The sequence below is a fragment of the Canis lupus genome, chromosome 4 (genome assembly GCF_003254725.2).
Source record: "Canis lupus dingo isolate Sandy chromosome 4, ASM325472v2, whole genome shotgun sequence".
Taxonomy (NCBI): domain Eukaryota; kingdom Metazoa; phylum Chordata; class Mammalia; order Carnivora; family Canidae; genus Canis; species Canis lupus.
This window is the reverse complement of record NC_064246.1, coordinates 88,711,410-88,737,245: the sequence shown is the minus strand read 5'-3', so window position 1 is coordinate 88,737,245 and position 25,836 is coordinate 88,711,410. Positions and strand designations below refer to the sequence as shown.

The 25,836-nt window shown below is 57.3% G+C and overlaps 1 protein-coding gene and 1 long non-coding RNA gene across 3 annotated transcripts in view; both read right to left on the bottom strand.

Moving 5' to 3' along the window:
* Window positions 1–3,312: 3,312 nt before the first annotated feature.
* On the bottom strand, window positions 3,313–7,932 carry LOC125755017 (uncharacterized). The gene is made up of 2 exons (XR_007410459.1): window positions 4,754–7,932; window positions 3,313–4,530 (listed from the first exon to the last, which is right to left on the bottom strand). It is a non-coding gene; the product is annotated as an uncharacterized LOC125755017 (long non-coding RNA).
* A 3,723-nt stretch (window positions 7,933–11,655) lies between these two features.
* The window catches only part of ANKH (ANKH inorganic pyrophosphate transport regulator), a 116,370-nt gene continuing 102,189 nt past the window's right edge, over window positions 11,656–25,836 (bottom strand). For both annotated transcript variants that reach the window (XM_025436447.3, XM_025436448.3), the window contains exons 9-12: window positions 17,591–17,720; window positions 15,045–15,168; window positions 14,490–14,589; window positions 11,656–13,116 (exon numbers count right to left, since the gene is read on the bottom strand). In XM_025436447.3, coding sequence (XP_025292232.1) covers window positions 13,003–13,116; window positions 14,490–14,589; window positions 15,045–15,168; window positions 17,591–17,720 — 468 coding nt within the window. In that variant the 3' untranslated portion in view covers window positions 11,656–13,002. The remainder of the gene's footprint in view (window positions 13,117–14,489; window positions 14,590–15,044; window positions 15,169–17,590; window positions 17,721–25,836) is intronic.

Below are 25,836 nucleotides of genomic sequence, written 5' to 3'. Positions count from 1 at the left end.
GCTCCTCAGGTTCCGGGCTCATCATGAGCGCATCCTCGAAAGAGCTCTCCCCAACCTGAGGAAGCACATGGCGAGTGGGAGCTCCTGAGGCTCCGTCCCCGGGGCCCGGGGCGGGGGGTGGGGGGCACGGCCCTCCCTCCGAGCTGCCCAGAGTTGGGGTCACATTCCTCGCCCTGGGGCCCGGGGGGCGCCCTCGGGGCTGGGCTGGGCCGTGGGGAGCGCGTCCACCCGGCTCCAGGGGCCGCGGCGTGGGGCCTGAGCACCTCCTGCCCTCCCGCCAGGACGAGGAGCAGATGTCCACCGGCATCTATACCCCAAAGTGGTTCTTGCAGTGCTTCCTCGACCGGGTGAGGCCCCCCCGGGACCCCCGCTCCCGGACCTGCCCCCTGCCCCTGGGGAGGGCCCAGCTCAGCCCCACCCTCCAGATGAGCCAGGCCTGACCCGGAGCTTCCAGCAGGTTTCAACTTCCTGACATGAGAAGCTAGTTGGAAGGTGCATTCTAGGAAGGCTTGTCTCCAAGTGCGTTTTTCAGTGCATTTTAGTTCCCCCCTGAACACACTGCATAGCTGCTACCCCCTTGAGTGGCATCAAGGGACGCTTGCACCCAGGGCTGGACAGCAAGTTCCCTGGGCCTCCGACCCATTGTTGAGCCAAGGCGACCTCCCTAAAGACAACGGCTAGATGAAAATTCCTTCGTAGCAGCTGTGTCAGAGTCCCTGCATCTCCTCGTACCTGCGCCTCCACACCAGCATTCGGGAGAGGTCCTAACTCACTCCGGTGTCAGATACTTGCACGCTGTAGGCCAGGAAAGCTTTTCCTAAGTGGTAAGCACCTGGCTTTTCCACTGTGCCAACGTCTAACGTGCGGGGTTAGCTGTTAGGCTCCCTCAGGGTGAGGGCTCGTTGAAGGGTGCCTCTGCGAAGGCTTGGCCTCCTTTCTTTTTTTTCCTTTTTTTTTTTTTTTTTAAGGGTTTGGCTCTCAAAGTGAAGCAGACGACTTTCTGCTGCACATATGCAACCCTGTGGGGCTCTACCTTCTTTTTGAAGATGCTGTGAAAACCTGCACTCAAGGGACTGGGGTGTCCCAGCGGCACCCAGCGCATGTGTACCCCACCTCCACATCTGCTGTTGAGATGGTTTGGAACCGCCTTGATGTAGAGGTCAGCCAGCTAGGAAGGCCTGAGGCTCTGATTATGGCCAGTTCGTGGCCGCCGATCCTTCGCAGCTGCTGTGGGGTAGAGTCTATCTCATGGATGTGAGAGGCCTACTGCAGAGCCTCCCTCAGAGAAAGATCTGTCCTCAGAGATAAGGAGACCACCTTCCCTTCGCACCAGCCCTGCTGCTGAGACATATGACTTAAACTCCCTGATGTGACAAGCCCGTCAGAGGGGCACTCCAGGACGCCCGTGTCCCCTAGAGGTGGACAGCGCCTGCACGGCCCCTCCAAACTCACTAAGGAGCTGGGCTCAGAAATCACTCCCTGAGAGGCCAGCGGAGAGCCGACATTAAGGTGAGCTTCTGCTCGGGGTCCACGGCAGCCAGTTCCACTGCGTCTCAAGGCTAATGTGGGACCAGAGCTGCCACCCACCTGGGAGGGGTAACTGAAGGTTTCACTCCAGGAACGCTCGTTCCCCAGCCTTCGGGAGGTCGCAAGGAATATGCACCTGCACAACCACTGAGGAGAGGTTGTGCCAACTCACCCCGGTGACAGGTTTGTGGTCAGCCTCAGGCCAGGAGAAGTGCCTGGCCTCTGCCCCCGCCCCGTCCCACTGAGGTTGGCCCTAGCTGCTCACCGCCTCAGCTGTGAGGGCTGGCATGTGAAAGGTTCCCCCTAGAAGGGCTGGTTCTCACGCTGAAGCCCACGGCCTCATCACTGCCCTGGCCCCTCTGTCTACTGGGCTGAGAGGTCCGACTTTCCTCACAGAGGGGCCCGGTGCAGAGCTGTGACTATCACGTTAGCGTCACCAATTGGCCATCGTGGGCTTTTAAGGGTTTCATTTCTGAGCCTCTCCTTTGGCCTTCTCATCTCCTGTGTGAATCCCTGATCCCACGTCGTAGCGTCCACCGCCCCGGGATGGAAACTGTTCCCTGTAAATCCTACATCCCGAGCACTATGAAGGCTACTGAGGAGATGCCCACAAGCGAGAAATCAAGCAAGTCATGTGGCTCGGGAGGCTGGCTGTCCAGCGGGTTGAAAACTTGACCGAACATGAGAAACTTGAAAAGGAGGGTTTTCTTTCAGGGAATCCTTCCTCAATAGGCTGAACTCTGTGTGTTGCTGGTATTTCCTCCACCTGGAGGGCAGCTGAGCAGAAGGCTGCTCAGCAGGGGAAAGGTCACAGGTGAAGACCTCACGTTTGTTTTTCAAAGACACGTATTTCAGGGCACCTGGCTGTGGCTCCGTGGGTCGGAGGAGCCTGTGCCTCCACACGCGATGGGTGCATCGCGCCTCCCGAGGGCCAGCACCACGTCAGATGGGTGTAGAGATAACCTGGACAAGCTAGACAGGCAGAGGGCCAGGGATGCTATGGGGTCACGGGGACTGTCCCAGGAGTGGGGTGGCTGGGTCCTCCAGGAAGAGCGTGTACAGCTCGCAAAGCATCGCCCCTCCCTGGGACCTTCCTGGAAGTGGTCTCTGGGAGCCGGCGGGGCAGCACCCTGAAGGGAGTGAGCAAGGCCATGAAGGAGGTCGACTCCAAAGATGCTGGAAAGGACAGCGTCCCCGGGCACCACCTTGACCTCCACCCTCTCAGCGTCTGGGGCCCCCACCCCGAGGATGACCTTGACGTCAGTCCTAGGAATGGGGAAAGAAGCAGACGAGTTTGCTTCAGGTGGCACAGCCCTCCTGAGCAAAGACCCAAGGAGTGGCAAGCCCTACATGCTTGTCTCTTGGGTTGAACGAGGAGAAGAGATTGTGAAAGAGGAGCGGGGGGGTGGGGGTGGGGGTGGGGGCTAAAAGAACATAAGGATTTTCTTTTTTTTTTTTCAATAACAAGATCTGTTTGTCCAGAATTCTCATTGTCATGCTCAACTTCCTGCCCTTGAAGATGAGAACGTCTAACTGTGCCAGCTCACGAGGAATGCCGTACGCTATTAAGGCTTTAAAAACATCTTTTGAAAGCATATAGTTAACGCCACTGGATATTTTCAATCTTTGAGATCATAAGTAGTGCTGTAATAAGCATTCTGGAGGTGAATCGTTTCAGGCCTTTCTAGATTCAACATGTGTAAAGCTCTTAAAATATATTTCCAAACAACCCTCCAAAAATGTTGCAAGAATTTTCAGGCTCACCAGGACATACCTGAGCCGTAGGACTGATAGTAGGTATGATTTAATTTTTAACTTTGACGATTCAGCAAGAAAAATATTGGAACGAGAGGGAGACATAGTTTTTGGTTCTTGTTTCGTTTTTAGATTTGAGAGAGAGAGATCATGAGCAGGGGGAGGGCGGGGGAGAGGGAGACGGACGCCCCACAGAGCAGGGAGCCCGACGGCGGCTCCGTCCAGGACCCCGGATCATGACCTGAGGCGAAGGCAGACGCTTGGCGACTCAGCCACCAGGCGCCCCAGACGTCTAGGTATAATTGGCTCCGATCCTGGAAGCGGTGGACATTTTTCCTAGGTATTTATCAGTCATCGGATTTCTTTCCTGCTTTGCCTGTTCACGTTCACCCATGACCTTAATCTCCCTGGTTGAGGCTGTGCGTGAGGCATGTTGCCGAAGTGTCCCCTGAAGAGGTGCCACAGGTTGGCATCTCCAGGGGACCAGGGGCCACCTCCTTAGGCCCCTGCCGGCCGAGCTCCACCACGGCTTTTGGTCTCTGCTGGTCGGTAGTTGGACATCGGTTTGCATCCCTGTACTGAGACTGAACCTGCTTCTGTTTGTAGAAGCTGTTCACAGGCCATTTTCTGGGAGCTCTCGTCCTTTGGCGGTCTGTCTGTCTAACTAGACTGTCATCTGCGAGGGTACCTTTGGTTCACATTTCTGTATTTCACAGAGATTTAGGGGGCACGTGGAGAAGGGGAGGCCGCAGAGGGGTGCCCACACATCTGTGCTGAGCTCTTCTGATGGCAAGTGACAACTGGCTTAGGTAATGTTAGTTCATGGAGGGCTTGACCAACTTCACCATCAAGAAGCGACTTGGAGGTAACACGGCCTCGGGGAGGCAGCCGCTGCACAGGTGTCCTGGGTTAGCGTGTTCCAGGGAGGAAGGTGTGAATGCCGTCGCTTTCTCCAAGAGTGCTGCTCTGGGCGGCACGGTTCCAAACCCAGCTGCGAGGAGGAGCTGGCCCAGCCTTCCCGTCCCGGTGCCTCCCGACCGTCCCTGCCCAGCCCTCCCAGGCCCTCTCCAGCTGTCCCCAGCTCTCACACACCTCACGTGCATCTGCAACAGGTGAGCTGAATGCATGCCTCCGCGGACCGGGTCACACAGCGATTTTGTTTTCCACTGTTCAAGAGGCAAGCACCAGGAGCACTTCCCCAGCCCTGGGGGGGCCTCACCTCTGGGCTCCATGACTTCGCTGAGCACCCTTGGATAATGAAGAAAGCTTATGGGGCACCCAGGTGGCTCAGTTGGCGGAGCGTCTGACTCTTGATTGCAGCTCAGGTCGTGATCTCAGGATTGGGAGATGGAGCCCTGTGTCGAGTCTGCTTAAGGTTCTCCCTCTCCTTCTCCCTCTGCCCTCCCCCCACTCCAGCTCTGTCTTGTACGTGTGCTCTCTCTAAAATAAGTAAATTAAAAAAAAAGCTTACCATCATCTTATGCTGCCAAAGTGATTCCCGCTGAGAAGTTGGAAGCCCCCTCGGGTAAGTGGCAAAGCCATGAGCCATCGCTGACGGCCCCGGAGCTGAAGCAGGGAGCAGAGTCTCCTGAGGAGTCCTAGGATGAAGGCATCAAAGGCCCCCCAGTGCCCCCAGTGCACACGTGCACACAACCCTCAGAAGGAGAAGGGCTCAGCTTTGCTCTGCAAAGAAATCATGTCTACAAATGATAAGTACTCTTTGTTCTTTTATGCCCTCTTGGTAGGTGAGGATGAAAGAGGGGACAGGTTCTGGAGTGGGCCAGGCATGAAGACAGCTGGAGCAGGAGGCTGAGCACCTGCAGGAGTCCCCACCCTGGGACGCTGCTCCTCACTGGGTGTCAGCATCCACCTTTCTGGTAGGGCCCTATTTACTATGTGTAGCCTAAGCTCAGCCTGGTTGCCACCCACGTAAGTGTGAGGTCCTCCTTGTGGCAACCCAATGCCTAGAGTGAGAGGAAGGGTCAGGTTGGAAAAGCAAGGAGGTAGTGGGGGGTGGTGGGTAGCCTGCCAGGAATGGTTGGGCATGTTGTGCACTGCAAAACTCCAGGAGGTGTCATTCACTTCACAGTCCAGGGGACACATGAGCCTGAAGGCTCCTGCAGCATCCTGTCCTAGGTGACCAGGAGTCCCTGAGCTAAGCCAGAGGGACTAAGGATGCAGAAGACGGACAGACGTGAGAGTTACTGGAAGAGAGAGCTGCTCCTGACTTGATCCAGGGAGGGATGGGACATGGAGGAAGCTTCTGGGTGGTGATACTGAACTCACCTGGCCGGAAGTCTGGAGGAGGCAGGGAGAGGGTGGTGAGAAAGGTGCAGGGAGGAAGACCCTAAGGGCCTAGGCCCCTCTGGGACCCCTGTGAGAGGTTGGGGGTACTGGTCTGGGCTGGGAAACTGCCCTGGGTGTCCCGTGTGTAACTGGAACTGGAGACAGGCCCAGATTATGTCGTCTGGGAGCATGCAGACCTGGATTCCCGTGGGGGCCAGGTTTACTCTTTTCCAAAGAAGGTGGAATCCAGTAGCTCCGACCATCACAGCTGTAGGGTGCAGGGGGTGGGTGGGAGGTGGCTGGAAGCACAGCAGCAGTGGGGGGAAAGCAGAACAGCTGAGGCGGGGCGTGCCGCCGGCTGGGACACGGGAAACTGCTGCTGACCTGATGCAGGAGCCTGCGAGCGTGTGTCCTCATGAGTCTGGGGCTGGGGGGCAGCGAGCTGGCCACAGAGGCCTTCCTGGGCTGCCGGCCTCTACAGCAAGGCAGCTTTCTGCAGAAATCAGAGGATACTAACTCGTTCATTCTGTTTTGGTCTCCGGACTCAAGGGTATTTGAACTGAAGACCAATTGGCCACGGTTCTGTGTGGTACAAGCTGTGGTAGTTCGCGTTTGCTGAAAGCAGGCGGGCAGGTGTGCTTGGAGAGTCACCAGCCCTCAGAGCTAATCAGCAGCCAAGACGGGGTAAGAGTCACAGCTCCTGCGTTTTGAGTTTTGTGCTTTTGTTTTTCTTTTTGTGCAAAGCCAGTGTATTGACCTGTGAAATCAGCACAGTATTTATTGGCTTGTGTGGTCCAGATGAGCCTGGAGCTCATGGCGGGTGAATTGAAGAAACAAGCAAAGCGAACTCCCCATGCTCCCCCGACTCAAGTGTTGCTTTTAAGAGTGTTGAAAAGGATAATTTGGAAGAGGGTAGTTTTCTTCATGACATTAAGCTAAAAGCCAAGTAGATCATGTCTGTGGCTACATCTGAACTACCCGTCACAAGCGTAAACCTTTTGGAATTTTGCTCCCACTGTATAACATGTGGCTGTGGGTGGTTTGGGATAATTTACAGACACGCAAAGAGATTAGGGGCAGGTGCTTCAAAACCATGAACTGTCTCATGGTTTATTTTAACAGTCCCTGGATTAAAAGCTCTCAACTATCCTAATTGAAGAAGACAAGTATGAACACTAAAAGTCCTCTGCAATGTATGACATTGAGTGGAGGTAAGGAGAGGTGGGCAGGCCGCTGGGAATGGTTGCACGGGTTGTGCACTGCAATCCTAGGTGTCGTCATTTACATTGTAGTCCAAGGGGACACATGAGCCTGGAGAAGGCTCCTGTAGCATCCGGCCCTAGGTGACCAGGAGCACCTGAGCTAAGCCAGTGGGACTAAAGAGGATGCAGAGGAGGGACAGACGTGAGAGTGTGACTGGAAGGACAACTGCTAGGGGCTAGTGGGACCCTGCTGGTGCAGGAGAGGAGTGTCATGGAGTAGGCTTTTGGGTGGACGATACTGTGACTCATCTGGGATGTCAGGAGAAAGCCCGGGAGGGGTGCAGACTTGCATCTTGCGCAGTGCTACTCCCAGTGGGGAAGCTGGAGGATGCCCGGGCCAGCACCACGCCACATGCTGACATTCGAGCCAGGCAGGAAGACGGGCCAAGCCCGAGTGCCACGGATGGCGAGAAAGGTCCACGCCGCCTTGGCTCTAAAGCATGGTGGGGTTAGAGGCAGTTCCAGGGAAGCAGGATAGAGGCGTGAGATCCGGGCTTTAACCCGAAGACAGGGAGCAGAGCGTGTGGGGGACGCGCAGGCTCGGCGGGGCCCTGGGGCTCCTCCAGCCTCTTCAGTGCAGGTGCGTAACGGAGCCCTTCCTCTGCAGACCCTCCCATGGGGGTTCACAGTGAGCGCCGTGACTCTGAGCTCAAGACACGGCGTTTCACACAGCGATCGAGAGGAACAGGAGTCTCTTGGGCGCGGGCAGGAGGGCGCTCGGGTCCTGGCCGTCTTGTTTGCCCGCGCCCGGCTAGGTTGGGTGTCCCCCTTCGAGCAGGGCCGAGGAGGAGCGGAGCCACAGAGAAGTGCTGTCAATACGATGGGAAGGAGAAACTCATTTTCACACGGAGTACAAGTTGAAGCGTTAGGTCCTATTTAAATAAGGGAGTGTAGAGAACTATCCCAGTGGTCAGAGAACTATCCCAGTGGACTGTTCCACAGTCCGTTCTAATCAAAGGCCGCACCAATGTTTGAATGTGATTGATTTCAATGAAACCCACAGTTTTAGGGGCGTCTGGGTGGCTCAGCGGCTGAGTGTCTGCCTTCAGCTCAGGTCGAGATCCTGGGGTCCTGGAATCAAGTCCCACATCAGGCTCCCTGCATAAACCCACAGGTTGGCTTCTTTTTTTTTTTTTTTAAGATGTTATTTATTTATTCGGAGAGACAGAGAGAGGCAGAGACCCAGGCCGAAGGAGAAGCAGGCTCCCTGCAGGGAGCCCGATGTGGGACTCGATCCCAGGACCCCGGGGTCACACCCTGAGCCGAAGGCAGACACTCAGCCACTGAGCGCCCAAGGGATCCCCAAACCCAGTTTTGACGTGAAACCGAAAAGCTGGTACACTGACAAGCACGCACACGTGGAATGACTCCCAGTAGACTTCATTTTGTTAAAATGGATCCCGGATTGCTGCTAATGTTCACGTCTGAGGGGAAGACTGCGGTGATTCTGTCTTTCCACTTGCAGGATCCCGAAGCGTGTTCTAAATCCGGGACTGTACACGGGGTGCCAGCCCTGGAGGGAGCCTCGGCGGTAGCGGCCGAAGCCTCTCGCTGTGCAGGTGACGAGCGTGAGGCGGGGACACTGTGAGACCTGTGGGCCGTCGTGCGCCACACCCGCGGCGGCTAAGCTCTCTTAAACCAGGAGCACAGGCCGGGCCGTGGCCCACGGTCCCAGGGGAGGCTTGGTCAGGGTTTCTGGAGCTCCACGGCCAGCTCCTTGGGCATTTCAGCTTTGGGTGTCTGTGCTCTCAAAGCCTCACGAAGCAAACCAAGCAGATCAAGGCTGCAGGGAGCGAGTTTGTGGATGGGGCCCCTGGGGACTGCTCTGTGGTGACCGGCCCTCCCTACGGCCGGGACAGGTGCTGGCACATACCCTACTCCTTTGTTCCACCGGGCCGGTCGGGGCTTCACCTTTATGGCAGGTTCCTCCAAGCCGTGGGGCCCCCACGTTCACGGCCCCACGCTTCGGGGAACCGGAGTCCACTGGCCACAGTGGGGCCCGACTCCAAAGGCACCACCTCTCGTCCCCGGCGCAGGGCTGGGGAGCGGCTGCCGCTGGGCCTCCCGGTGCCCCCCGACCTCCGCAGGCCACTAACTTCCCCGAGGCCAGGCAGGCCGGCCTGGCTCTAGCGTTCTTTAACCTACGGAATCCACGTACACTTGCAGACACAAAAAGCACTCCTAGGTCTCGTGTGTTTCCGTGTGCACGCCCGGCTGCGCTAAGTCTTGTTGGCCAAGTGCACTCACGTTCCATGACCTCACTTAGAAAGAGGCACCGGGTAAGACCCGTGTGTAGCAGCCTGCCGGCTATAAAAGCCCGTGACTTGTGCAGACTTCAGGACCCTGGTTGATGCTACGTGAAGCAGAGGGAAAAAATCTTTCCGAGTCACCTGGACTTGGCCAACACCCTGCCAGCTGGAGGCCGAGCTCTGGTGTCCTGCTTAGAGGAGACTGCTAGGACTTCACCTCTGCCCCGAGGAAGAGAGTCCACTCAGAGCATCTCCTCTCCACTGCTTTTCCCTGCTGAGATCAGAGAGTAAGCTACACACACACCTCTCCTGACCTCTGAGTGAGGTTTGGGTTATTTTCATTACATAATAACATTTATCTCACTTTGAACATTAGTGTAGTTAATTTTAGATGTTTTGCCCTTAAAAGGCCAGGCAACAGGGCCTCTTTGTACGTTTGTCTTCAGATTGCTTCTACATCCTGTCTGATGTGTGGTTAGATCAGCTGATGAATCATGTGATGTTTTGCTGCTTCAGATGACAGAAATACAGACTCAAAATAACCAGAGAAGCATCTCGAATGTTTACTAAACACGTTGCTCAGAAAGCATGCTTTTCTATGATTCGCGGGCTTTTTATGACAGACCTGGGTGAGGGTGGCTGCCTAAGGGAGGCGGGGGCTGGTGGGTCTCAGGGAATTGGCTGCAGGTGGGACACAGTTGTCCCCACCTTCCGAAGCCCTGCCCATCGCAAGCTGGGTGACCCCAAGGGGGGCGGGACTTAGAACATGAAAGGCCCCTTGTACTGGGCTGTGCCTCACTTTGAAACCTTCATTCTCTGTTTAGGGGTCAGCTCACTTGCAAACAGGAGGCCAGAAGCTGTGGCTGGTTGGAACACGACAGCATGTGCTGTCCTGGGCACTGGCCTCTTAGAGACTGGCTGAGGTAGAAAGATTTTTTAAATACTTCTCAAGGTCTTGTAATTTAATTGCAAGATTATAAATACTATTTCTCTTACAACCACAACCTCTTGGGCTCTCCCACTTCAGTCTGAATAAAGGAAAAAAAATACAGCTGGTCAGAGAACTACTGAGTCTTTAAATTGTTTTGTTTCTAGAAACTAAGAATACCAAAAACAAACAAACAAAAAACCCTTACTCTCCTCCTCCTCCTCCTTTCCTGTAAGAAAACACCCCAAATGGGGAACAATGAGGGTAGGGAGCTGTTGAGTTGTATTTTTTAAAAATTTACTTCTTAACTCTAAGCTATCATTGAAGAACTTCCGTCGTATTTGGGAGATGTAATGACTATCCCAACCCTGAAGGAGATCCAGAAAAGGCTGCTTGTGAGGACCACGGAGCCGGACCCTGGTTGGGAAGTGCCATGGGGTCTGGAGAACTTTCAGCCTGATGGAGCTGGGCTTCGGTGGAGCCCCTCCCTCCCCGGGGCGTCCCTCCTCCTGGGCCCCTGCCCTCCGCACCTCCCAGAAGTCATTTATCGGTTGGACTCCAAGAGTTTTTGAGAACGTGCGTTTGCTACCCTACCGAAGCCTTCCTTGGCCCCACCTGGTACCACCTAAGCAGCCCTGAAAGCTGCTCTTTCCAAGGGTATCAACCATCCGTGGCCATTTCCAAAGCCAAGCCACCTGCCAGGGCTGACACAGGAAACAAAACGCAGAACGAGACGACTTCTGGAAGAAGACAGACCCAACACAGGCAGCTCGAGGCCATGCCCGGCTGCCGCCCGACGTACACCAACGGCCTTCCACTCCCAAGTCAGAGTCCCAGAGAGGCCAACGTCCAAACCTCACAGCACGTCCTGAGCCTCACGACCAACAGGTCCAACCCTCTCCCGACTTCCCTGGAGCAAGCCTTGCCTGGTTCCTTCTGCTCACGTCTTGGGCATCTGATGCCCGGGGCCACCACGCTCCAAGTGGAACAGAGCAGACGGCACCTGCATGTTTAGAACGACCTGGCGCATGACCCTCAAAAAAGCAGAGAGGCCACAGAAGCAGCTGCTCCGACCTGGGAACACCCTCAGGGTGGAAAGCCTGCTTTGAGCTGCCCCCAAGGCAGTCCTCCGCCCTCTAAAGTCACGCTGGGCTTGTCATGGTCCTTGACCCGTGGCTCTCGTAGGCAGCACGCCCTTCTCATCCTATCTGTCAGCTGAGCGACTTGCAGTTAAGAAGAAACCTGCGGGGGAAATCTTTGGTAGGCAATGTAAAAGGGGTGCTGCTCCCACCCCTGAAAGTGGGTTAGGGTGGATGCAGACAGGCCACTGTGTGTCAGGCCGCGAGTTAAGCCCAAGTGAAGGAAGTGCGGGGGGTCGGCGTGCTTCCAGGTGGAAGGTTTTGGACACGACCTCTACAATGTCTGTCATCATCGTGGTCTGGGTGTGGGTGGCTTCCCGTGTCCCTTGGGCAGCCACATATTCACCGCCTGTGATGTTCACCCCCGATGGGTCCCTGAGGCCCGTGCTCTAGTTGCATCATGAGGCGTCTCTAGCTGCTCTCTCCCCATTTTTTAGAGAGAGGAAGAAGTGGCTTTCACAATTTGATCTCTGAGCTCCAGCCCCGCAAGCATGAGATAGTCACACATGTTAAAAAATACTGCTGTTTAATTTTCTAGTCATGTACTTTTAAAAAGCTGATACAATTAGATGTTTTTCCCCCCCGTCTTGTCAGATCTGCCCCTGCACCGCCTGTGAGCTCCGCGTCTTAGTTTCCAGCACTCATGATACGGAGGAAGTCTCTCCGAGGAAGCCGAGAAGTATGTCCCCACGGTGGGCACACCCAAGGTCACTTGTCCGGAGATGTGGATGCGGCCCTGTGATGTTCGTGGCTGACTTTATGCCCTCACGTTCTTTTTTGTTTTGCTTTTTAACGAGGAACAATATGGTTACACGTACTGAGAACAATGAACACACAAGGCTTGTCTGTTTTCTTTCCTTCTTTGGCCCTTCCAGTGTATGTTTGCATTCCCACTGCTGTCTAGGCCGGCTGGCCCCATTCCCACCCTTACCCATAACGAAAAATAGTTGTCTTGTCGCGTACTGATCCTTACATTTATATACAAACGACAGACTCCAAAACTGCTGTAAATAACATACAATGTTCATTGATACAATACGTCTCAACTGCAAGTCTGGGGAGCACACAAGCAATCAACCGTATTGTATTAGAGACATTTTATTGAAAATGCGAAAATAGGAAATGTATTATAGCCTAAAATAAATTACATAACATATACAGTATATATTTATATCTTTAAAATATTTTTGTGTTTAGGTTCTTTCCGTCTAGGAATTTTGACTAAATCAAGAATTTAGTGAACTGTGTCCATAATTTTTGTAAAGAAAAAAACCCGCTTTCCAAAACTTAGAAAAATAGACTGCACTACGTGGATTTCAAATGTGTCTCCCGGGGTGTCCCCGCGCCTCCGCCGTCGCTACAAAGTGTGTCGCCGCGGGGGGCCGGGCTGGGGCGGGCAGGGGGCGGCGCTTCCCTCCCTCTGGGACTAAGCGGACCGGGCGCGGGGCGCGGGGCGCGGGGCGCGGGGCGCGGGGGTCGGGCCCTCCCCGGGGACGCCGAGCGGCGGCAGGTGCGGTCCGGGGCGCGGCCCGAGCCCCCGAGCCCCGAGCCCGACCCCTGCACCCCCGGGGCTCTGCAGCCCGCCCCGCCGCGCGTCCGTCCGTGTGTCCGTGAGTCCGTCCGTGTGTCCGTCCGCGTTCGCGCGGGGCCGCTGCGGGGGCGCGATCCCGGGGGGCAGCGGGGGCGCCGGGGGTGGCCGCGGGAGGGGGTCGGGGGGGGCGGCCGCCGTCCTTGGGCCGCAGCGAGCGCAGATTGTCCGAGGGGAGGCGCAGCCGCGGCCCCGGGTCGGGCGGGTCGGGGGGGGGGGGGGGGGGGTCACGTGGCCGCGCTGCCCCCGCCGCCCGCGGGCCCCGCGCTCAGTCGTTGTCCCCCCGCATTTCCACCACGTCCGCGCCCTCCTCCGCCGGCGGGATGTCCGTCATGGCCGAGTCCTCGCCCTCCGCCGCCGGCTCGCTCTCCAGCTTCTTTTTCTAGACCCAAGAGGACGCCTGAGTGCGGCCCGGAGCCGGGGCGGGGCAGGGAGGGGGCCCCGCGCCCCGGGGTGACCTGGCGGGCGGCTCCGGCCCATCCTGCCTCCAGGCCTCCAGGCCTCCAGGCCCGCCGCGCAGGGTGCAGGGCGCCGGCTCCCCGCTCCCCGCCCCCCCTCCCCGCGGCCTCCGCCTCCCTCCGCAGCCCCCGCCCCCTCCCCCCCTCCCCCCTCCCCCCTCCCCCCCCCCCCAGGCTGGTCTCCCCCTGCTCCCCGCGCCGGCCTTGCAGGACTCGGCCCCGCCCCGCCCCCTCCTCCGTGGGGCTCCCCTTCTCCAGGGCCCCCCCCACTCCTTGGCGTCAGCTACAAGGACTCGGTCCTCACCTCCTGCCACGCCCGGCCCCTGCCCGAGCCCATCGGCCTTCTCTCCCCTCTCATCCGCCCCAATGAACCTTTCCGTAATTATAGACACTTCTGGGCCCCGCCCCTCTTTCCTTTAATCTCACATGCAAGCAAAACCCCGACCTTGGTTGGGCCCAAACGTCTCCCAAGTTCAGCCCTTGACCTGCTGCCGCGGCTGGGGGACCACCCAGGTGAGCCCCGGCACCCATGCTCGGCCCCGCCCGTCTCCACCCCCACCCAGTCCGTCCTGCTCCCTAGTCATGGTCTTAGGACTAAACCCCAGAACAGGTGGGCGACCCTGCAGGACAACTGAGCTCCGTGCTCAGGGTGCAGAGTGCCCAGTGTGTAGGTGGGTGCGGCGCGTGGTGGGCAGCTGGGAAGACTTCCTGGAGGGGCCTGGGGCCGGAGGCTGAGGAGAGGAGACGCTCTGCGGAGGGGAGAGGGCATCCTGACCCCCCACATTTTCTGGATTGGTCCCTCCTCAGCAATGAAGTCTGAGCGGATAAGGACTCAGAGGATGGAAGGCTTGCAACAGGAAGCACCTTTTGAGTACGTCCTGGCACCGTTCAATCATTATTCAGTGTCTATAACTTGAGATTGTCCCAAGGCAGCACCAGGCTGCAGGGCTGCGTCCTCCTCGGTGGCTCCCGGGCCATACAGCTGCCCCGGGAGACCAGGCAGGACTAGGCCACAGGGCTGCATCCCTTGGCTGTCACTCCCGGGCCATACTACTCCACAGATTAGTGCAACAGTGGGTCCCCTTGTTACCACCCTGACCTGGGGCCCAGGTGCTCTGGCCTAGAGGGTCCCTGGGGTTCCCGTGAACAGGGTGCGTCCAGCCGCAGTGAGGTGTGAACAAGAGGTGCCACCGCCTTGGCCGCCTCCCCCGGGGCCCTCAGGGAGCCACTCAGGTCCCCCTCTCCCCGGCATGGTGTCCCCCCGGGGGCAGGTGTGCAGGTCTGGGGCTAGACTCACCTGTTTCCGATAGACGTAGCACGCGGCTATGGCAACCATGGTGGACTCTCCCACAAAGCCCGCCAGGAGGGAGCCCACGCCCAGGGTGGCCCCGTGCACGCTGTGGAGGAGAACACAAGGGCCGCGTGTGTCAGCCACACGGAGGCACAGACGGGCAGAGATGCAGGCAGGGTGCAGGCGGGGAAGGGAGCTTGCAGGAGAGCCCTGGTGAGGCCTGCGCGGGACAGGAGCCCCCACCTGGCGGGACCTGGGGCTGCGGGGTGAGCCGCCCCCACCACCCTCCCGGGGCTGCACCTGGGCCCCCGCCCTCCCCGCCAACTCCGGGCAGAGGTGGGCTCTGAGGGCGGGGTCACCGCCCTTGCTCCCTGGTGTTTGGTCCTTCCCGCCCTGCCGCCTGCAGCAGGTGCTCAGTGAGGCCTGACCACAAAAGTACCCTTCTAGAATGCTGCTGAACAGAGAAAGGAGGGCTCAGTCAGCACTTCTAACTGTAGACACACTTGGGGGACGTACTTCAGTGGCAGAAGGACCCACAGCCCCAAGCCCCCGACAGCATACCCCAGGTAGGGCAGGACCACGAGGCTGGTGATGAGGACGATGATCCGCAGCACGGAGCTGGGGGCCAGGACGAAGGTCTTCTTCAGGGTCATCAGCCACCCGGTGAGATGGGCCCTCACGGTGACTGAAGGACACAAAGGACTCATCAGCGACACCCTGCTTCTCCTGGTCCTCGGCCTCTCCCCCTGCCTCGCCAGCACACCCGAGGCCGTGGGGTGCTGGGTGAGGACACAGGCCTGGCTGCCGCCGCCCTGGGCTGGCCACCACCATCTCCTGCCAGGCTTCCTGACCCTGCTTCTGGGCCCCGGGTAACCCCGACCCGGCCTGCAGGCAGCTGCCCCTCTCCACTGTCACTGCCCCCATCCGTCTTCGCTGAGCCTGCTGGCCCCTGGGACGCTCCTCCAGCCCTGCCCCTGCCTCCCCAGCCCTGCCTCATGCTCTGATGTCTCTTCTCTAGAAGAGAAAACACTGAACACTGACAACTTGCCGGCCATCCAGTTTGACTGCGGGTGAGGAGGGAAGCTGGACCAGAGGCCCCATCTTCCGGAGGGTGGGGGAGCAGGGAGAGGGAAGGCGGGGGCACCCTGGCCATCTCCTCTTCCCCTTCCCTCAAGTGCCCGCCCCGTCTCGGTCTGCAGTGCCCTCCCGCACTGTCCCCCATCCACGCTAGCGAAGTGCAGGGTGGGGGTGCCCGGCCTGGGCACAGAGGGCTGCCGGGACGGGCAGCGTGGGAAGCACAGGCCCCAGCAGGAGGACGTTTAGATTTGGTCTGAAACTGCAAGGGGCGGTTGGAGGCTGTGGCCTGGTCCTCTGTTTAGGGTGGGCAGCGCCAGGCAGACCTTGGAGGGGCGGAAGTGTTCACTCGTGTCCAGGGTACGTTTGGAGGGAGACTCTCCTGTGCTCCTCATCTAACGGGCTGCCCTGTCTGCCCCAGGTGGAGGCCTTGGGCCTGGCTGAGTCTGAGGGTAGGGCGCACACTGGAATGCTCGTCGGCTTGGCCTCAACCCGAGGTTGTAAAGGCAACAGGGCCCTGACGCCTGGCTGGAAGCCCTCGTTACAACACAGAAGTGAGTTGAGAGATTAAAAACCAGTCCAGGGGCGCCTGGGTGGCTCAGGGCACGATCCCAGGACCCTGGGATCAAGTCCCAAATCAGGCTCCTTGCTCAGCGGGGACTGCTTCTCCCTCCCCCAATCACGTTCTCTCTCTCTCTCTCTCTCAAATAAATAAAATACTTAAAAAAAAAAAAAAAACCCCAACCCAAACCAAAGGAAGAAACTAGTCCAGTTGCAGCTGGAGTTGTCCGGGGCCGGGCTGGGTCTGGGAAGGAACAGCACGTGTCAATCTCCAGCGGAAGCATCCTCCTCTAGGGGTCACCTTCCGCAGCCTGGCTCCCGTGGGGACCCCAGGGCAAGGACCAGACTCCACCCCACGGCCACGCCCTCCCACTCCTCCCACAACCTGAGAGGCCTGGCCCCAGGGAGGCGTCTAAGAGCAGGGCTGGTGCTCAAGGATGGCACCACAGGTCCAGGCCTCCTCCAAGGCTACTTCTCAACTTGGGCTTTGTCAATCCTGCTTTCCCGGTGGAATGATTTAGTGGATTATTTGGGCAATAGAAAGATTCTATTTTCAAGTAATCTCTACACCCACCATGGGACTCGAACTCACAACCCCGAGATCAAGCGTGGCATGCCCTTCCGTCCGAGCCAGCCAGGCGCCCCAGGCAGTAAATTTCTGAATAAGTAACGAAACCCACTTGGTACAGAATTTAAAAGGTGAGGAAGGGAATACAGTCCCCGCCCAGGCCCTCGTCCCGCTTCCAGAGGCAGCCACGGCTGCCAGTTGGGCGAGTTACTTCCAGGAACAGCGGGAGTGACACGCGCTTACCTGAGCATCACACACAGGTGTACAAACGCGTGTGATGCACCTGTTGCAGGAAAGGCAGCTCCTGTTGACCCCCGTCCCGCAGCCTGCGCTTCCCGTTAATAAAGCACCGGTAAGCCTCCGCCTACCCGATCAGGTTGGGAATTTTCAGACGGGCTTCTTTTTGGCTACAGAGGTTTTCCTCTCTGGCCATTGGCCGCCTGGCCTCGGCCCTGCCCCCGGAGTCTTCACTCCAGCTGCTTTTGTACATCTGCAGGGTTTACCAGCCTGCCTACCTTCTATTTTTTATGGTATTTTTTAAATACCGTATCATAAAGCCGACTTTGGAGCATAGAGCTCGAAGAATCTTAAGCCCTGCCCTGCTGTGTGTGGCCTGGACACCACCAGGGCACGGGCAGCCCTGTGGCCCCCAGAACCCCTCACGTTGTCCCCCCGGGTGTGCTTCCTTTCTCCCGTGTCTGCAGCCTCAGTCCTTGAAGACATAGCGTGGCTGCTGTCCCATTTGCTTCTGGAACTCGCCACCCACTGGGTAATGGGGGCACCTCTTCAATCCACCGTGAGATTTTATGGTTCTGGGGGGACATGATCGCAAACCGTTCTAAAGACAGAAGACCGAGTCGGGCCTGAGGGTGGCAAGACCTTCTCTTCCCTTCTCTGTCTTTACCTGGAACCGGGAAGAAGGAGAAGATGCGCAGGGGAACCACACACAGTTCTGCAAATGCGAAGTCCACTCCAATGATGTCTATTAGGATTTTCTCGGAAACGTCGGGAGTCCAGAACATCACGAAGCAGAGCTGGGGGCAGAAGGGACAGTCAGGACGCCAGGCAGGTGTCTGGAGACGCCCCCGGGGGGCCAGGGAGGAGGTGAGCCTGCCCACCAGTCCTCACAGTGGCCCCGTCCTGCTCCGTCCTCGCCTCCGGGCCCGCGCTGGGGACCCTCCTGCAGAGGGGGACGCACGAGCGGGCCGTGGGCTGGCGGGGCCCAGTGAGCTCTCACAGAGGGCCCTATGGGCCGTGAGCAGCTGTGGGTGCAGGCGACCGCGCTCCATCCTGGGAGTTTTACGGCTTGAACCAAAGAGTGAGCAGTGGCCCGGAAGCACCTACAGTGATGGGCAGGCGGAGGGGCCCGCTGCACATGCGCCCCTCGGGGAACCGGCAACAGTGATGCTGAAATTAGCGGCGGTTCGGGGCTTGTCGAGGCCTAGTTACGGGAGCAAGGGAAGTGCCATGCGCTGCGCACTGCCGGGCAGCAGATGGGCAAGGAGCAGCTGACGCAGCAGATCGTGTTTACCTGACGGGTGGCGGCGGGCAGCGAGCTGCTCCAGCCCTTCCCTCCCCCCCCCCCCCCCCCCCCCCCCCCGCCGTCAGGAAGTGTGGCCACGGGCCCTTCTGGACGTGGGGCGAGGGCAGGGCCGACAGCAGGCTGGTGGGAAGTGCAGACAGCAAGCAACCTGTGCGCAGCTGCTGACCGTGGCTCCTGGACGGGCGGCCCTGGAACTTCACCTCTGGACAACGTAAGAGGGGCGGCGAGGGCACCAGAAGCCGGGCATGCAGGGAAGGGAGGAGGGCAGGGAGGAGGGAAGGCCCTGTCGTCTTCCTCTGTGCGGCTCCTGGGGTTCCCAGGCCGGAGGCTCCTGGTGAGCACCAACCCCTGCGCCTGACCAGCCACCACCAGTCGGCTCCTGATGCCCGCCCATTAAGATGAGGACGAGCAGGTCAGCCTTTGAGGAAGGCCTCTAAGCTGAAGAGGCTAAAACAAAGGGGAAAAACTGGGAGGAAACAGAGACAAAGCGGAGAAGTGGAGACGGACCGGCGTGCGCACACGGGGTGGGGGGTGGGGCCCACTGACGCTCTCAGAGCGATAGAAGATCCTGCATCCAGGAAACAAGGACCAAATGGAAATGTTATTTTAAAAAGGCATTCAAAGAATAAGAAAGCACTTCTGAAAATTAAAAGATTAAATCAGAAATTAAAAATGCACAAAATGACAGCAAGATAAAGTTGAAGAAATCTACGACAATGACAGAGCAGGACAGCGACACGGGAAGCACATGAGAATGGGCTTAAAAAATAAAAGAGCGATCTAGAGGCCCCACATTCGAATAATGCGAGTTCCAGAAAGAGAGAACGGTGAAAACCTGAGAGCTGAATGGTGCGGCCTTAAGACCACCCTGGGCTCCCTCAGGTGGACGGAGCGGAGCGGAGGAAGGAGGACCGCTGAGTGGGCGCCCACGGGGCTGGGGGCAGAGAGCCGGGCCTGGGAGCTCCCTGCTGCGGGCAGAGACTCGGAGCAGGTCAGGAGCAGAGACGCCCATCCTAGGGCCAGGGCAAACCGTCCATCTCACGTGTTGGAAGGAGGACGTCTTCAGACGCTCAAGGCCTCAGAGGATTTCCTGCCTACACACACCTTTCAAGAAGCCTCCGCGCTACCTCTGCCAGAGCAAGGGAGTCACAGACAAAAAAAAAGATACAGGATGGATCTCAAGGAAAAGTCCTGAGGGGAAGGGTCCCTGGGTGGGGTCAGCGCAGGTCCCACAAGCGCCGGGAAGGCCCCTGGGTTGGCGGGTTTGCACTGGTGCTGCCGGCATTTCTTCAATGAAGGGCAAGTACACGAAAGCTAAGAAAAATTATAAGCAGGACAAAGATGAAGTCCAGGAAGGTCTATAATTTTTTCAAGAAAAGAGCTTGGGGGGCTCAGGTCGTGACCTGGGGTTTCGGGATCAAGTCCCGCATGGGGCTCCCTGCAGGGAGCCTGCTTCTCCCTCTGCCTGTGTCTCTGCCTCTCTCTGTGTCTCTCATGAATGAATAAATATAATCTTTAAAAAAAAAAGAGAGAGAAAAGAAAAGAAGGGAATCAGAGCTCAGCCGTCAGAGGTTGCCCTAGTTGGAATCCATAGAGAGAGCTGCGGGGGGCGGGGGGTCTGGGAGTTCGGGAGCGGGGGGCGCACAGACTAGGGGAAGGGCTGTTGGCCACAATCCTTAGCTTTGTGCGTGTGTAGCTGCTCAACAAACTCCGAATTAAAAAATGTAATACAACTTTGGAAGAGAATGCTCAACACCTGCCAATTCCATCAAATATCTTTCTTTCTTTCCTTCCTTTCTTTATTAGTTATTTCAGAGTGACAAGGAGCAGTGGGGAGGGGCAGAGGGAAAGAGAGAGGGAGAAGCACAGTCCCGCTGCGCAGGAAGCCTGACGCGGGGCTGATCCCAGGACCCCCAGGACCCCGGGATCATGACCTGAGCTGAAGGCAGACGCTTCACCGACTGAGCCCCCCAGGGGCTCCTTTCTCTCCTTTTCTTAAGGTACAAGTGATTCTTCTTTAAAATGAAAGTGAATATGTTACAGTATGAATCACAATCATGTAAAAACAGAACGCTGAAATTTTAGAATAGAACATCCTTTAGGCTTTGGGTAAATTAAGTTTCATGGAATTAGGCTGGTCCCATTAACTATGTTGCGCTGAAATATTTTCTCAGCTATCTCGGAAGATCTATTATAAATACGTTCCCCCTTATAAAGGTAGTGGAGCTTTTATTCTATCATGCATTCTTCAGCATCTGGAAAGAATATTCCGTTGCTTTTCAGAAATGACAGATGTACAATCATTTAACCCTCCTGCCTGATGCCAGCACTCACACCCCATTTTTGACGTGAAGGGAAAATGCTTCCTTAGATCTAGCAACCCAGAGTGCAGAGCTTTATCACCCAGCGGCCTGGACACGCGGCCCCGTCATCTTTCCCATTGCGGAGCTGCCAGCCTGAAATGGGGAGGTTCCCGCCCACGGCTCGGGGAGGGTCGGGGCAGGGCGGCAACTCCACGTAATTATAACTTCAGGAGGACAGTGAGCGCGAGACTGGGAGGGACACCATGCACTTCCCTGATGAACAGATGGATCATCTCTCCTCCTAAATATTTTCCATCGCAGTAAAGCTGTAAAGATGAAGATAAGCGAGCATCGCCCCAAGTCTGGACCTGCTCTGTGTCCTAGGACCTGTGGGGGGCACGCCATCCTGGGTTTTCCTGGCTGGTGGGACATACCCAGGGCATGTTCTCCTAAAACCCGGAGACGCCCTGGTACGCCGTCTTTATTCTATAGCCAGCAGTTATCTGAAGGCGAGATCACGCCGCACGCTGCGATCCCTGAGATCTGGAAGTCGCTGTAAAGTAGCCTTGAAGTTTCAACAGGCCAAGGACAAAGGAGGGTGTAACTGTGCATGAGACAGGACGGTGCAAGCAAGCATCGTGGCCAGGCCAGGCAACTCCTCCCTCTCGCTTCTCCACGTGGATAATGTTCACCTGGAAGCTTTTTACCGCCTTGGACGAGACTCTCCGTAAACCTTTGAAGGGGGGAGTCCAATCTGAGGACGCAGCAGCAGTGAGCACGCCCACGTCACGCGAGACGTTTACACGGATATTAACCTGGATGGGTGGCCACTGTCCTGGTCCCCTGCAAACAAGACGCTGTGATTTGGCGGGTCTCTCACAGGGCCCCCAGGAGGGTGGCTTGATATTCCATTCCTAAAGTTCCACAGTATTTCACTGGGACCCGCTGAGCCTCGGCTCTCCGTCTGTGCCACGCGCACCTTAAACGTCCCTGCCAAGGCTGCATGCACCGAGGTGCCTCTTCGGAGCTTTCAATCACACACACACGCACACCTAGAGTCTAGACTGGGTCTTCCAGAGCGAGGTAGCTGAAGGCCGCCAGTCTGGGCTGGGTGTCAGCAGTCCCAAGTAACCATTCAAAGGGAAGGAACACGACCTATCTCCAGGCTCCCTTTCTTTTCTCCCCAAATTTCTAAGTATGCCCTTTGTCTTGGCCATGCTTCCAGTGTGAAAATGCCCCTTGTCTTCCAGCAAGTTCCTCAAAAACTGGCTATTTCCTACGTTGCCCAGCAGGGAAGATGTGCAACCTGGAAGTAGGTGTGGTGTTGCTGAGCAGCTCATTATCTGTCTGCTGGTCAACTTCCCCTAAAAAATAATCATCAGATCACATTTGACCAGCCTGTTTCAGAAAACAAGAAGCTTCAGAAATTAACCTAACAAAGAACATCTCAGGAAAAGTGTCATTCCGATGGGTCGCCCGGAGGAGGCTTCCCTCAGATACGTGCCCTCCCAGCTGACCACGACGTGCCGTGTTCCTCAAATATTTGCAGAGCCTAATGACATTGACTTTTCCAACCAGAACACAAACCTAATAAACTGACAGTGAACACTATTTCTTCTCCTTGGAGCAGGGGTTGGGTGTTTTTTTTTTATTTATTTACTTTTCCCCTGCAGAGCTTGCTGTCGACATTATCTCATTAGGAAGCAGCCAGCAAAATGGAACAACCCATTCGATGCCCAGATATGGGTTTTCCTGTTTATTCTCTAATAAAAGGAACCAGGCAGGGCTTCTTAGAGAAGCGGCTTATCCTAAGACCAGGGCAGGACATAAACTAGGTGATCGGCTTGGAGACTGTGTCAGGGGACACAGGAGCTCAGCACAAGGCTCCCAATAGCTGAGGCTGGAAGAGTCTGAGCACAGAATAATACAGCATTGAGTTACGGCCCGGAGTACAGAAGGAGCTACCCACGAGTCCACACTGATATAAATAGGGACAATTGCCCGCGTAGCATGCCAGAGGGTTTACATATTGGGTAAGGACCCAGGGAGGTGGAACGACAGCAACCTCCTCCTAGAGTCAGGAAAGGGGGAACGCGTGCCCACAGTGGGGAACGCAGGCCGACCGTTAAGTCACGCTGGCAGCATCAGCATGGACTCTTGACAAGATGGGACGAGCGCACGTCACCCGCGTCGGCTTCCTCCCCCCCGGAGACACTCCCCACAACCCCATCCTCTTTTATTTGACGGTCTGTGATCCTTCTTCCCATGGACTCTGAAATTCCTATTCTGAACTTGGAAATACTTGTGTTTCAAGATTCTTTCATCTCTAGCGGAGCACAGACGCCTCTGGACAAACCTCCCTTCACGATCACCGGCTTTTGGTATCAGGCTCTCTACAGCTGACCACCCCGCGAGGCCACCGGCCTTTCATCACAAGCAGAACGTGAAGGTCCCAGGCGGTACAGATGCCACGGTCATGGTTTCTGACGACCCTCTGGTTCCTTACAGGCATCGGCCTGGTAAGCAGGCTTCACGCGGACGTAGCCGCTCTGTCGGGGGCAGCATTTATCCTTCGTTTCCAAATCTGTGTAACGAAGACCTAAGCTATGACAAAGCCCTGCTGCACATTAGAATCCTCGAGCAGGATTACGGCACGTGCGAAGGATGACGGAAGCCCCGAGCCTTCCAGAAACATCTCCTAGGTCTAAGATGTTAGTGTCTGAGTCCATGGACTAGGCCCACAGCAGGGGCGTTCTCTCCCAGCCTCCCTTCGTCACCCGCGGCGTCAGTCCCCACCCCTGGGACGAGGGCCTGGGAACGGGATTTGAAGAAGCCAGCTGTTTCTATCAGCATCTGAACTCAGAGAACATGCGAACCCAGCCACAGTGGGGCAGCCAGGTCCGCGCGTCCCAAGAGGAGCCAGTTCCACAAAGAAACACTGCCAGGACGTCTGCGTTTGACTTCATTTCCAGAGACTGTTGACCATGCTTTTGAGGAGCTCCCAAAGCTGTCTTCATTACCCCAACACTCAGGATTAGCAGGAAGTCAGAGGTTCTTATCTCTGCCAGTACAAAACGTAAGATGCATGCAGGTGTTTTTAGTTAAACTGCCAGCCCTGGGCTTTCTTCTGATGTGGAGATTTTACTTAGAAGGGTACAATATCCTTTTAAGTGGCCTTAATTCTCCACTGGGTTGACCCTCAATAATACTGTGTACGAAGGGGTGGTAAGGAGCTTGGCTCTGGGCCGTGTGCTTGGCTGTCCTGGGAAGCTGCAGCCCGCGTCGGTCCATTCTGCAGGCACGCTGATTAGACTTGTTTGGGGGTGGAGGGGTGCTAGCAGAAAAGCCGGACCCTGCCAGGTGGCACAGGCCTATCTTGCCTGAGATTTTCAGTGGCCCCAGTACATCCACCAGAGCACCCAGGCCCAGTACACCCATAGCAGCACCCAGGCCCAGTACACCCACTGAGCACCCAGGACCCAGTAAGCCGACAGCAGCACCCAGGGCCTAGTATGCCCACAGGAGCACCCAGGGCCCTGTACCCCCACTGAGCACCCCGTGCCTCTTGGGGCAACGTCTGGACTCTGCAGAAGGCGGCAGCATCGCGCTCCAGCAGCAGGGGGCGCTGTGCACCCAGCCCACAGAGGCGGCTCCCTGCCCCGAAGGTTTCCCTCGTCCGTCCGTCTGTCCCAATGGATGAGAAATATCAGAAAGGGAGACAGAACATGAAGACTCCTAACTCTGGGAAATGAACTAGGGGTGGTGGAAGGGGAGGAGGGCAGGGGGTGGGGGTGACTGGGTGACGGGCACTGAGGGGGGCACTTGACGGGAGGAGCACTGGGTGTTATTCTGTATGTTGGCAAGTTGGACACCAATAAAATATATATATATATATAATTTTAAAAAGCGTTTAGGAGCTCCCCGCTGAGCCTCGGCTTAGCCTAAGGTTTCCCTGAGGTCACAGTGAAAGGGCAGGGTCTGGGGAGACGGTGCAGGCGGAGAAGCGTGGGGCGAGGACTGGGGCCCTGCAAGCGATCAGTGGGCACCGGGCACCGGGCACAGCAGGGGCAGCGACATCCTAAGGTTTCTAACTTGAAAGGCGGTTAGGGCGCTAAGTGTTATGTTAAGTGCGTTTTACTGTGAATAAAAGATCTTCCGATATCATCATTTTATCAGCGCGCTCAGGCTGGGCTCTCGGGGACTGAGCAGCCTCATGGGTCTTTGTCCCCCAGGAGCTGTGAGGACGCGGGGGGTCCTCCTCGGAGAACGGCCACCGTGCCCGAGCGGGGAAGGGAGCCCCGGGGAAGCGCCGCTCCTGCAGCCGTGGGTCCGGGTCGCGCCAAGCGACTCGGTTTCCAATGGAGTTTATTCACCTTTGGTCCTTTTTGTCCTCTCCGTGCACAAGGGGGTCATTTTCTGCTCCCGGAGGCCGCGAACAATGAGCGGGCAGTCTGGGCGCGGGGGCGGGTGCCGAGCAGAACAAAGCCTCTCACAGGCCCTTCCTGCGGGAGCCCCGGGTCTGCATGGTACCGGGCCCGGAATAAGGCCCGTAGTGTCCGCTGCCCCGATGGCCGGGTGACAGCCCGGGGGCGGGAGCCGCAGCAGGGTGAGGCTGGGTCATCCCATGTCCCTAACTTCCAGCTCCAAAGACGGGGCCGACTGGACGTGGTCTTCTGGGACAGTGGCTTTCCTGTTGTCCTACTGGGATCCCGCAGCTTTCTAGCACAGCTGAGGGCCTCCGGACGGAGGAGGGATTCTGGACGCGTCGGCTGACGCTCTGCGTGCTGCTCCGGGGAGCGGCAGGTGGGGACAAGTGGGGCGGCTGGGCACCTGAGGCCCTCTGCGTCGACGGAAGTGGTTCATCCTGAACCCCGGATGCCAACAGGCTCCTGAGGGGGGCCCCGAAGCTGCAAGCAGCACTGCGTGTCGCAGCTTTGGGGGAGGCCGGTCTCCTTCCCTGCGATGCTGCTGTTCTGCAGCAACACCTCACACCCCGAGCACAGGCGGCCGGAACCGGGGAGCTGCCGGGCTTTGGGACACCACAGACACCGACGGCCTGGGCCACCTGTCTTCCCAAGGTCGGGACGGCGGCTGGGGAGACAGCGAGGCGGAGTTCCGGGTCCTTGTCCTTGGGATTTGGGCTTCCCGGGGCCTTATCTACTGTGAACAGTGCAAAAAGCATTTCAGGATTATCTCCGTGTGTCACGAGAAATCACCTGACCGCTCCCCTCCGATGCTGCAGCCTCTGGCTTTCCTTCCCCACTGCAGGGTGCCTTGGGGCCCAGGCCCTGCAGCTTTAGGAGT